Below are 12874 nucleotides of genomic sequence, written 5' to 3' on the forward strand. Positions count from 1 at the left end.
TTTAGTTGTCTGATTAATTTCTTTCTATTTTTAGTAGAGACGGGGTCTCGCTCTTGCTCAGGCTGGTCTCGAACTCCTGAGCTCAAACAATCCGCCCGACTCGGCCTCCCAGAGAGCTAGGATTACAGGCGTGAGCCACCGTGCCCCGGCCTCTCTCTTCTTTTTAAGGCTCCTGGTAGGCATCCCTTCCTAGGAAGCAGAAAACTAAAGGCAATTCCTGTCTTTGGGGAATTTCTTTTATGTGAAAGAGCCTAATTAAATCACAAAGGGCTCCTAATGGTATACCACCTGCACTCCCATCTCTGATTTCTGGCCAAGATGCATTTTTGGTCTGGGATGATACTCAAAAGTATTTATCAGCCAGTCCAACTGACCAAGTCCTAGAGGTCCCTTGTCAGCCAGGTCCTAGACTGGCTTCTAGGAGGTCCAGGTTAAACCAATTTAGCCATCAGACACAGGAAGCACAATGCCCATGATGCTTTTGGGGGCCCAAGTTTTAATTTCTTTTAAAATCAGAATTTTTTAAAATGAATGTAACTACAATGCAAATGTACTTAATGCCACTCAACTACACACTAAAAAAAAGGGCTAAAATGAGAAATTTTATTTTATTATTTTATTGTATAAAAAAATGCATATAGGCCTGGCATGGTGGCTCACACCTGTAATCCTAGCACTTTGGGAGGCCAAGGTGGGAGGATCACTTGAGGCCAGGAGTTCAAGGTTACAGTGAACCTTTATCAGGTACAGGCCACTGTACTCCAGCCTGGTGACAGAGGGAGACCCCATCTCTAAAAAAAAAAGTGCAGATGCCATTCTGAAAAACAAATTCCATCAAACAATAGAAACTCATAGCTAAGCCAGAAAATGATGCTCGTAATACAAAATCCATACACATCTCAGGGCAGAAACCAAAGGCAACTATTATACAGGAAATTTTCCTTAAAATATGGCATATTAGTCCAAGAGTATTTCCGAGGGGGAAAAAAATGAGTATTATGTGATTTAGTTTTACATAACAATACTCATTGGTATTTGGTAATAATTTCAGGGGGATTAACAGTAACATGGTTATATTACATGGCCATAAAATAAAATAACACAGTCAAAAACAGGAAATGATTCCAACAATATAAAAGAAGGGGAAAAGGTGAGTATTCTTTACAAAATGCAAATAAGAAATATAGCCTAAGAAAGATATTCTTCAATAAGTTTCAAATTAAAAAAAGAATATAATCCAATTTCGATTATATTTGTCTTTATACCAACTCAGTTGTAAAATATTGTTTAATTTTTTTTAATGGAGGAAGTGACCCATGATGGCAAAATGCTTAAGGCCCCGGAAAGTCATAATGCAGCCCCAAGTCTAAGGAGTCCAGAGCAGGGCTGGGCCAGCAGTGTCCTGGGAGACTTGAGACCACGGCTAATTTTCAACCAGCACAGAAATATCAATATTTTAATAATGCTATGTGTGTACCAGTGCACTGAGTCCCAGTGGTAGGACAGGCCAATCCTGCCACTGACAGAAATAACTGTTAAACAGAGTTTCTCTTCTTTACTATGAAAAATACACGGACCCCTTGTGGTCAATTTGGGATACATGCCAACTTTAAAACATAATTCCTCTATTAAAAACTTCCTCAGTTTTCTATCTTTGAATGAACTAGTTTATGCAACAGTTTTTGGGTTTTTTTAAACTCATGTCTGAAAAGATAATTCAAAAGGCAACTCTATTAAGAAAAAAAAAACAGCATTTCACACTCAGTACTGACCAACTGGATATACCGAAATGGCAGCTGCAAGGCTGGGAAGAGGCATTAACTTCCAAGGTGCTCCCTGAAGTTCACTGAGGGCGTGGTCATCTGACTCAGTCTTTGGCCCCACCCTTTTGTCCCACTCTCTTGTAAGGTTGATTTGCAACACCCATGTTTTGGATCTAGCCAATATTCTAATTAACCATTCTTTCCCATTCTAAAGTCAATGGATTTGATTCCACTCTAGAAACTCACTCCCACAGCCACACCCTAGACTCTGTCATTCCCCAGAATTGTCCCACCTCTGAAATAATAAATTCCAATATACCCTCTTTGATCATTACTTCCGATTCTTCAACTCTCTCACTCCTTCACTGCTGTCATACTTGTTCTTTTGTTAACCAACATTTTCCTTCCTTTGACTCTTCAACTTCCTGAGTTTGCTGGTTCCTGACTGAACTAATTCTTTTCTTCTCTCTTCCTGAGTGTGTGCCGTCAATTCCCCACAACTCCCCACTGTTGTCCTCACTTCCCCCTTGTCCTAGAGGCTCACGTACCAAACAGCTAGTCTTGGAACAATTCCCTACTGTACCTTCTTTGGGAGATAATGGAGATTTCATGAGAAGGTATCTTTAATTGAATTTGAGATGAGTTGTAATAAGCATCCAGCTTAAGAGGTGTAGTTCAGAAGAAATAGGTTGCAATTCTCTTCCATTTCTCTCCTTGGAAACAACTTCATATCTTCCTAATAATCTATATTTCGCTAGGTATGATTACAGCTATGGGGTGATAATCTGCATTCCCTTTATTTCCTGTAATGCTGTCCCACTTTATACAACTATGAATTAAGCAAATTTAAGAGACCATAATATAAAAATTAATAAAGTCTCAATTCATGCACAACATTTGAAATAATACGAATCCAAATATTTTCAGATTTCATCAAAAATTGCATAATTGCAGAGATAGGAGGCAGAATGAATGGTGAACTGTGTTATGCAAAGGCCACGTGAAGTCTCTAGCAAGTAAATAAATAGTCTCCTTCCTTTGTCAGTATTTTGTGAATCATAGATTCTTTTATGTGCATGGTAACTTCTATGTTAGCATTCAATCACTATTTTTCTGTTATTTAACCAACCACTGTTATTATAATTTAAAATATTTTTTGTATTCAATAAAAATGTAATGCAAGCATTCATTAAATATGGGTGTTAGAAGCCGTGCTAAAATCATGCCTCAAAATCAATCACTTGGGTATAGAAGTCAGAATTCAATAAACAAATCCCTCAAATAAAGGCAAACAACTGCTAAAGTGTGCCTTGTTGTTAATGTGGCAACAAGCAATGTGAGAAATATTAGAAATGATGCTGCAAAAATTGAACACATGAACACATAACACAATAGCTAAAGATTTATGTGCCCTGAGACTAGATCCCACATTGTTTATAATTATATTTAGTCCTTTGAATTTTTTGAGTTTTTAATTCGTTGTCTTGCAACTGCTGTTTATTTAAAGATAGAGTCAAATCCCATTTAAATTAAAAAATGGACCAGAAATGTATTTTTAAATAATATATTTGTTTCCTTGTGGTTTTTCTGATTATAAGCTATTATGCTTTTTATATTAGAAAATTCTAAAAAGTATAAAGATGAAGAAAATCACCTAGAATCTCAACATTCAATGGAAAACTTTACTAGCATTTTGGCAGTTTCTCCAGATTTTAAAATTGTCTCTACATTTTATATAGTTTAGATAAAATATACACGTAATTCTGTATCTTAATGTTTTTCTTAACCTTAAATAAAGATTTATTAAGACACTAAAAACTATCTATGGACAATATAAAGGCTATACAGTATCTCATTATATAACATTTTTGATTAACATTATTCCTAATACCAAACATTTAGGTACTTTTCAAGTTTTGCCATTATAAATAATTAAGTGATGAGTATATTTGGATGTAAATTTTATCCCATTTGAATTATTTTTCTTTGGAGAAGTTTCCTATAAGAAGAATTATTAGGTCAAATGATATTTTTAAAATATTGCCAATTTTATTTGCAAAAATGTCTTATTGTTTTCATTCACTTCTTTTATTATTTGTAAATTGAGTATTTTCCCGATCTTTCTAATTATTTAATTATACTTCCTACTTTGTAAATTGCCCATATGTGTTCTCTGCTCATTTCTGTAGGGTCGTTAACACTTTTTCTACTGATATGTGAGTTCTTTTTGTATTAAGCATATTAATCCATAATCTACTATATTTGCTGTTTTTATGACTTAAATGCTATTTTTAAATTAAAAAAAACATATAATAATGGTGGTGTCCTAAATCCTTTACTTCCCTAAATTCTAACACTTTTTCAAAAAATTTCTGATTATGGTCATATTTGCTCTTTCAAATAATTCTTAGAATCTTAAAATTCTGATGGAAAACAAAATCCACTAGGATTTTGATTGTAATTATATTGAATGTATAAATTTAATTTATAATTAATTTAGTTTTTTAGTTCCCTCAAATGGTAGTTATTCCCTTTTATTTGAGATATCTGCCTCAGTTATGTTTTGGTTCATATTTTAAAACAAACAAACAAACAAACAAACGTAATGGCTTCAGTTTCTTCTTGTGGTCTGTCCTGGGCTGCAGGCAGGTGGCAGCTGGAGGGCAGTCCAGGCTCAGCCAAGCTGGATGTCCAAGACGGCTTCCTCAGTGGTAAGTCAAGCTTGTTGGTGTCAGTATTCCCCCTCAGGGTCCCTCCCTCCAGCACAGTAGCCTGGATTTCTCACCTCTCACCAAGAGGCAGAAGCAGTCTTCTTAAGGCAAGGCTTAGAACTTAGAATTAAGGTGCAGGATCACTTTTGCCATGTTCCAGTGATCAAATCAGCCACCTGACAGCTCAGACTCAAGATGGAGGGATACTTCCTTGAGGGGAAAGTGGCCTGTGCGAGCAGCAAGGTCTGCCATCTTTGGAGATAAACTGCCACATCTTTTATTGATCTTGGTAAAATTTTCCTCATAAAAGTATTTTAAATTTTTGTTGCTATAATAATTTGTATGTTTTTCCTTTTATAACTTACTAACTGGCTAGTGCTGATATGAAGGAAAGCTATTGTCTTATTCATTCTAATTATTTTTCATTTTAATATCTTGGTTTTCTTAAGCATATCATCATACTATCTGAAAATAAAGATGACATTTTTTCCCTCTTCTTTATCAAAAATTAAGTCTCTTATTTCTGTCTCATGTCTATGGTACCAGTTAAGACTACAAGAACAGACCAGGTGCCATGGCTCATGCCTGTAATCCTAGCACTCTGCGAGGCTGAGGCTCGAGGATCCCTCAAGCTCAGGAGTTCGAGATCAACCTGAGCAAGAGTGAGACCCCGTCTCTATATTTAAAAAAAAAAAAAAGACTTCAAGAACAGGCCAATAGGAAGTAAGCTGTTTTGTCTCTTGCATAATTTTAAAGTATAAATATATTCAACTTACAAACTGGATTTTTAAAATTAACATACACATTTCCCAGAGCTAAATTAAGCCACTTACTTTTATGTGTCAATGCAAATAAAATGAATAGAAAAGTAGGTTCTTATTCTAGATAAATTGAATTCAGGAAGGGGGGGCAATAAAATAAGATGAAGAAGAAAGTGACTAATATATTTTAGGTACTGCAATATTTTCTCCCTGAAATCTATAAACCTTCAAAAATAAATCATAATCATAAACATTCTATTGCCTCCCACAAATATCTAATATCTCTAAATAAATAAAAATACCATAAATCTCAGCAATTTCTCCTTTCTCCCCAAGTTTGACTGTTGACACTAGAGGTACAGAATCACTTTAAGTACATAAACAGGTATTAGAATACGGCTCCTGTACTCACACGTGGCTGGTAATCATGCAGTGGAGGGTAGCTTTCAGAGTATGTTGTCAATGTAAACCTAAGAGAGATAAGTCAATGTTTGAGAAATGAATGACTTCAAAAAGGTATTTTAAATTTTTAGTGGTATATGCTTTATGTGAAATAAAAACATTTTAGGAAGGATTGGCCCTAATAACATTTTAAACCCCACAAGTCTCCCAGGCTCTGCATACAGTATTACCCACTACCAGAAGTTACAGAAGTTTCCCCTAACCTCAGGGGATGTGTTCCAAGACAGCGGGTGGATGCCTGAAACCGCAGAAACCTGATTGCCTGCAATTGGAACACGTTTCTGTTCGTATCTTCCACCCACAAATGTAATGCCTTTTCCATCTTATTAAGCACTTATCATGCCCCGTGGCTGTAACTTTTGCAGTTGGAGGTGCAACAGCAAAACTAGCAAGAATTTCTTTTTTCTTTCTTTACGATTTCATAGATAAGAGATTCACTTTTACCATAGATTTTAGCAACCTCAGCATATGATTTTTTTTTCTTTCCTTAAATTGAGAACTTTCACCTTTTCACTTAAAGGAAGCACTTTACAGCTTCTCTTTGGCATATCTGATTACTAGTACCACTGCTCTTGCTTTTGGGCCTATTATTAAGTAAAATAAGGGTTACTCGAACACAAGCCACCCTAACAACACCGTGACAGTCCATCTGGTAGCCCAGACAGCTACTTAGTGCGGACTGATGGGCAGGCAGAGAGCTTAGAACAAACACACTGAACAAAGGGAGTGTTCACCACCCGGGCTGGATGGAGCTGTATGGCACAAGATTTTATCATGCTACTCAGAGCAGCATGCTAATTTAAAACTTACGAATTATTTCTGGAATTTTCCATTTAATATGTTCAGACTGCAATTGACCACAGGTAACAAATTGTGGAAAGCCAAATCATGGATGAAGGGGACTGCTGTACTTCCAGTCTACCACTCTGCTAACTACCCAGTCCCAAATCCCTGAGCTCAGGCGCGCTATATCTCTTTACCATCCACCTCCTGCCTCTGAAAACCTTTTGATCCCATGCCCACATTCTCTGCTAGATGACAGCTGAAGAGGTAAGACAACCAGAGAGAATGAGATTATCTAGTGTCCCCAGCCTCAACCCCATTAAACACACAGAAATGCTGGCTGAAATATTGCCCCCATCCCCAAAGTCTGCAAGCATAGCCAAGCTCGGAGGGGAAGCCCTGAGGTGCTAGAAATGAAGAGGATCTGCATTACAATGGAAAACCACAGACTGATGCTCCAAGGATAGAGGGTGGAGTTTGCACTGCATATCTAAAGTAAGAGACATGGCCTTAGGCTCACAGGAGTCAAAGAGCTAAACTCCTGATTAAAGCCAAGAATCTGTAAATGCTGTATCTCCATAGAAAAGAGACCAGAAAAACCTCAGTTACCAGTCCAGGGAAATTTGCAAGCAAGTTCCTCTCTGTTTGGAGCTCAGGGTGGGGGGAAAATTATTCTCTTACGAGAAATTAAAACTCTACTTCTATTCCTAGCAATATTATGGGGCTATAAGGTCAAAGAAACTCTTCTGAATACTGCATACCTAAAACTACTGTGTAAAAGGAAATTTTTTAAAGTTTTAATGCATGGCTGGCCTGATGGGAAATAAAAGAATCCAACAAGAAATCACAAAATAAGTCCAACTTAGATGGGCTATTGGATACAGGTGCTAGTATTGACCCTGGTGGTAACTACCAATTGCTGCCAGGCTCTGCAGGTGTGTTTCCCAGAGCAGCATCAGTAGCAGCACCTGGGAAGTTGATAGAAATGCAAATACGTAAGTCCCACTCCAAAACAACTGAATTAGGAACTCTGGGGGTGGGGCCCAGCTGTAGCTTAACACATCCTCCAGGTGATTCTGATGTACACCACAATCGGAGTACTAATGATTAAAAGAACAAACTTTGGAAGCATAACTTTCAAACCAGGAACTTAAAAAAAAAAAAGACCAAGACCAATCTAGTAGAAGGCAGAAAAAGAGAATAAAAGGAATAAGGGAAAATCATTTCTGATCATAAGTTAAAATAATAAAAAAATAGCCTGGCCACAGTGGCTCACACCGATAATCCTAGCACTTTGGGAGGCTGAGGCAGGAGGATTGCTTGAGGCCAGGAGTTCAATTGAAATCCTGTCTCAAAAAGAATTTTTTTTAACTAGCCTGGCTTGGTGGTGTGTGCCTGTAGTCCTAGCTGCTCAGGAGGCTAAGGTAGGCTTGAGCCAAGGAATTCAAGGTTACAGTGAGCTATGACTGGGCCCCTGCACTCCAGCCTGGGTGATGGAGTGAGACCCTGTCTTAAAACAATAATAATAATAATGATAAAATATCTTAGCAATCACAATAAAAATAACAGTTAAACCTATCAGTAAAAATGTTTTCTCACACTTCAGATTGAACATCATACTGTATTTTTTAAAAATCTCCAAATGCATGCTTTTATACAGTCTATAAATTTTATATATAGCAAATATTAACCAAAAGGAAATTGTATTCTTATATTAATATCATATGTAAGAGACTTTGAGCCCAAAATTACTAGTTATAAAGATTATTACCCACTGATTAAAGGAACAAGTCACCAAGAAGATACATAACAATCCTAAGTCAATAAACCTAACAACATGTAGAATATGTAAGGCAAAAATAAGGCAGAATTACAAAGGTAAAATAACGAATCCACAGTCATAGAGGAAGATTGTAACGCATTCCTCAACCCTTTGGTTCCTTAAATACAAATATCTACATACATCCTCCAAAACCATATGGTCAATAGCAAAGCAAATAAAATCACACAATTGTTCATATGTAGAGTATAATGGAAAATAGTGATTACTACAAACTTCAATTTACGTGTAAGTAGGAGAACAGTACAGAATCAGAAGAGCAGATCAGAGTCCATTCTGGAACAGAATCAAGCAGGGATTACGTGGAAGAGAAGAGAGGTGGCAAGTCCCTAGCTCAGATGGAACATAGAGAACATCGCCCACAGAGAGAGCATCCTTCCCTGATGAGGAAATACCGAGAACAGGTCTGACACCAGATAATCTGAACCATGGCTTTCCAAGAAAGCATGCAGCACCAGAATGGCAGTCTGGAGAAGACAGTGCTTCTGGGAAAGAGGGGGGATATTCAGAAGGTAAAGAAAATAAGAAATCACCAATACCTGAAATTAAGGATCCTATAGCCATAAGATAGTATCACAGTATCAGTAGACATCCCTCCCTCTCATTCCTCACCACCCCCAGAAAAGCATCATTAATTAAATAAGCTTCCCTTCACTGTTATAACAGAAGAGGGCACTCTTGAACTAAGATATTGAACAAATTGCCCAACGTTCTCATTTCCCCCTGGGAAGAATTACCTATGACAGCTGCTAGTCCAGGAAAATCCAATATGCTTAAAATGATCAGAAAAAAGCAACATTACTATAAGAAGAACACAATAAATGTGAATCAAAACTAAGCTCATGAAAATCCTTCTCAGAAATATTCCCAGTCACAGAAGTCCTCCATCAGCATTTCTATTCAATAATGTAATATCCCAGAAAATGTAGTAAAACAAGAAAAATAAGCATAAGTACAGTATAAGAATTGGAATGGAGGAAGCAAAATTTTTATCTTCCATGGATGATAAGGTTGTCTACATTAAAAATCCAAGAATATCTACAAACCATAACAACAAGCAAGTTTTAACAAGGTTGTTGGATACAAGACCAATATACAAAAATAGCATACATCCATATACCAACAATAAGAAGTTAGAAAGCATAGAGTCGAAAAATCCCATTTATAATTGCAACAAAATCTGTTTCCTATAAGAATAATGTAACAGAAGATATATAAGACATTTACAGAGAAAATCATAAAATTTTATTGAAGGACATAAAATAATTCCTTCATTTATGGATGTGATGATGGTTCAATATGATTATGGCAATTGTTCCATCCAAAAAAATGTAAAGGACTGCCAATCCAAACACCAAGAGGTGTTTTGTGAAACTTAACAAACAAATCCTAATAGTCACATGACTCTATAAAGTACCAAGGAGAGTCAAGACGACTTTGAAAAATATCAGATGGTTAAATTCCCTCTTCCAGATAGCAAGGCTTAACATAAAGCCATATCAATTAAGATAATGTTGTATTGGTACAGGGAAATATAAATAAACCAATTGAATAAAATATAAAGCCCAGAAATAGACCTACTTATATATGGGAATTTGGTGTATGATGGAAATTACAAATTAGTGAGGAAAGGGTGGATCAAATGGTGCTAAATTAATCGCCTAGTATTATAAAAAATGTTATGTATATGCATATATATGTTACATATACACGTAAATGTATGTGTGTATATATGTATAAATATATAAATATTCTAAAGGGTTTACAGTTTGACATTTCATATATAGGTCTTGAGTAAATTATAATTTAAACCTGTTGGTCAAAAGACTCCATAAACAAAGTTACAAGAAAAGTCATAGACTGGAAGAAGATATTTATTATGAATTTCACCAAAAGAGGATTAGTACCCAGAATAATTTTTTAAGAAAAACTCTTGCAAATCAATAAGAGACAAAATCCCAACGGAAAATTGGACAAAGCCTAAAAAAATCAATTCACAATAGAAGAAACCAGAATGGCTAATAAATATTTGAAAATAAATTGTCTTAAAATTCAGTCTTAAATTCAGTAATTAGTGAAATGCAAAGTAAAACAACAATGAAGTACCATTTCATATTCATTAAGATTGATAAAAATTAAAAATCCTTATAATATTTACAGGGATATGAAAGAATATGTTCATGCACTACTAGTGGCAATATCTTGCAAAATTGAAGGTACATATGTCTTATTACTCAGCAGTTCTGAGTATGAAGGAACTCTTTTTAAAAATTTTATTGCAAATTGACAATTTTGGGTTTTTTTTTTTTTGAGACATGGTCTTGTTCTGTCACCCTGGCTAGAGTGCAGTGGCGTCATGATAGCTCACTGCAATCTCAGACTCCTGGACTCAAGTGATCCTTCTGCCTCAGCCTCCCAAGTAGCTGGGACTACAAGCACGTGCCACCACACCCAGATAATTTTTTCTATTTTTAGTAGAGACGGGGTCTCACTCTTGCTCAGGCTGGTCTCGAACTCCTGAACTCAAGCAATCCTCCCGCCTTGGCCTCCCAGAGTGCTAGGATTAGAAGCATGAGCCACTGTGTCCAGAACCTCCACCCCTTTTTAATGTGAAGACCAGGGCAATAATCTTCAAGTGGTAAATAGGGAATACATTATGTACTCCCTAAATTTGAAATAAGGTGGTCTTTTGAGAATAAAAACATGAGAAAGCAACATAGATCTTCCTCTTAGATATCAGCCGTAGCAGAAAGAACAAGTCCATTAGAAGAGCAATGGCCATCAGAGAAACCCAGGAAAGCAAGAGGTCAGAAAGACAAGGGAGGCATTAGTTCTAGGCATGTCCTAGGGAAGAGGTGTCCTGGTTCATAGACTGATCTCTCTGGTTCTGGGAGCGGAGCTGAACTACACTGATGTGAGTGAGCTAGTTGGACTCATTGTCAGCCAATGATGTTTGAAGTCTTTATGTGGAACCACCAGGAGCAAGCCTGTGCCGTGGGCTTTGCTCTACCATTCCCATCCTACCTACAGCTGATGGGCCCAAATAGCCACCTGTTCAGGGGTCCTGCTCTGGGATTCCCTTTCTTAATAGAAACCAACGGGAAAAGGTCAGTCACTCTCATGTGACAGCAAGCAAGAAATATAACACCCTTATCATGTGGAAGAAGGTGGTCCTCAGAGGGAGGGAAAGAAACCAACAGGAAGAGAATTCCAAAGGCATTTTACTCGTGATTCCAATGAACTCTGACACCAGGCTCTTCCATAGACTTTCCCAGAGTTCCATGAGGTTCTCCTGTACTCTTAAGAAACTCCCCCTTTTGCCCAAGATAATTTTAATTGTGTTTCTGTCACTTACAACTGAAAGAGTTCCATTACAACCAGGCAATCAGAGTCTAAGGCCGTTAATCATTGTAATCATATACCCAACTCCGCTTGCTCTGATTCCAAACACTGAGCAACATTCTGATTAGACTTTGGCTTCCCATATGGTTTTTTACAGAGAGAGAATGCTTTTATTAGGCTGACGTGACAGTCTGGTGTGCTTGAAAATTTTATTTCTCATTACAAATTAACTAATTAGAATTCCAGCTTTTTCTGTGAGTTTCACGAGCACAAGTCAATCTCCATGTGTCAGATAAATTCTGAAGCACAAAATGGTCTTTCTGGAAATGTAAAACTGAAGGTGAGAAGCTGGTAAATTCACCAGGATAATGCCACACTGTTACGGTGCTTGGAAGCTAGGCAGCTGGTTTTCACCCAGCACCACCCACAATTTGCCACACATGCCCTCTTTGACCTTTAGTTATGATACACTTCGTAAGGTACAGAAAGACTAAAGACATTTTGTAAGAAGTCTGATATTGAAGTTATCATTAAAGCCGTGGTGTTAGTTAAAATACCTATACCTGCCCTAACATCAGTGGTAACATGTGTGAATCAATGACAAGATGATGGACCCAAATCCACAGAATCACAGTTTCTTAGACTTGAAAGGCCAATTGTTTCTTTTTTGTTTTGCCTGGAGGAGGGGCAGACATCTTCTCTCATCCGGCTTCCTGGCAGCCAGAATAGCATGCGACATGTACTCACCAAATCAGATGGTTCCATCTAGGAGTCTAAATCTGAGTAGTGACTCAAAGAAGCAGGGAATTAATGTAGAATTAATTTCGTCAGTGGCAGCAGTAGAAGCAGCATCCATTATTTAAGACAAGTATAGCCACAGAGAGCCATGGAGGCTACTTGACTCTGCGCTGTAGTTCAGGGGTGGGGGTAGCTTATGATCACTCTGGGAAATTCTGTTTCATTCTTAACAGCAATCATCTTTAAAAAAAAAAAAAATCTTATCTTGAGTTGATATGGACATCCCTGTCACTTCATCTTACTTCTACCTACTGAATGAAGCCACACAGACCAGATCTGATAGCTCTTCCACAGCTGCTGATGCCAGGCCAATTATTTAGAAATCAGCCTCTAAGAAGCTAGTAGGCAAGAGGTGGAGAGGAAAGATGAAATGGAGCACAATTGGAATCTGCTTTGACTCCTGATCCAAGCCAA

At 37.2% G+C, this 12874-nt stretch overlaps 1 protein-coding gene across 2 annotated transcripts in view; it reads right to left on the minus strand.

Annotated features, from left to right (window-relative positions):
• The window catches only part of LOC105808051 (chromosome unknown open reading frame, human C9orf135), a 92413-nt gene that overhangs the window by 19342 nt on the left and 60197 nt on the right, over nt 1–12874 (minus strand). Inside the window, exon 5 of one of the 2 annotated variants that reach the window (XM_012641606.1) lies at nt 5648–5705. The exons of the other annotated variant lie outside the window; for it this stretch is intronic. Coding sequence (XP_012497060.1) covers nt 5648–5705 — 58 coding nt within the window. The remainder of the gene's footprint in view (nt 1–5647; nt 5706–12874) is intronic. 2 annotated transcript variants of the gene reach the window in all.

The sequence above is a fragment of the Propithecus coquereli genome, unplaced genomic scaffold (genome assembly GCF_000956105.1).
Source record: "Propithecus coquereli isolate 6110/MARCELLA unplaced genomic scaffold, Pcoq_1.0 Scaffold166, whole genome shotgun sequence".
In the NCBI taxonomy this organism is placed as follows: domain Eukaryota; kingdom Metazoa; phylum Chordata; class Mammalia; order Primates; family Indriidae; genus Propithecus; species Propithecus coquereli.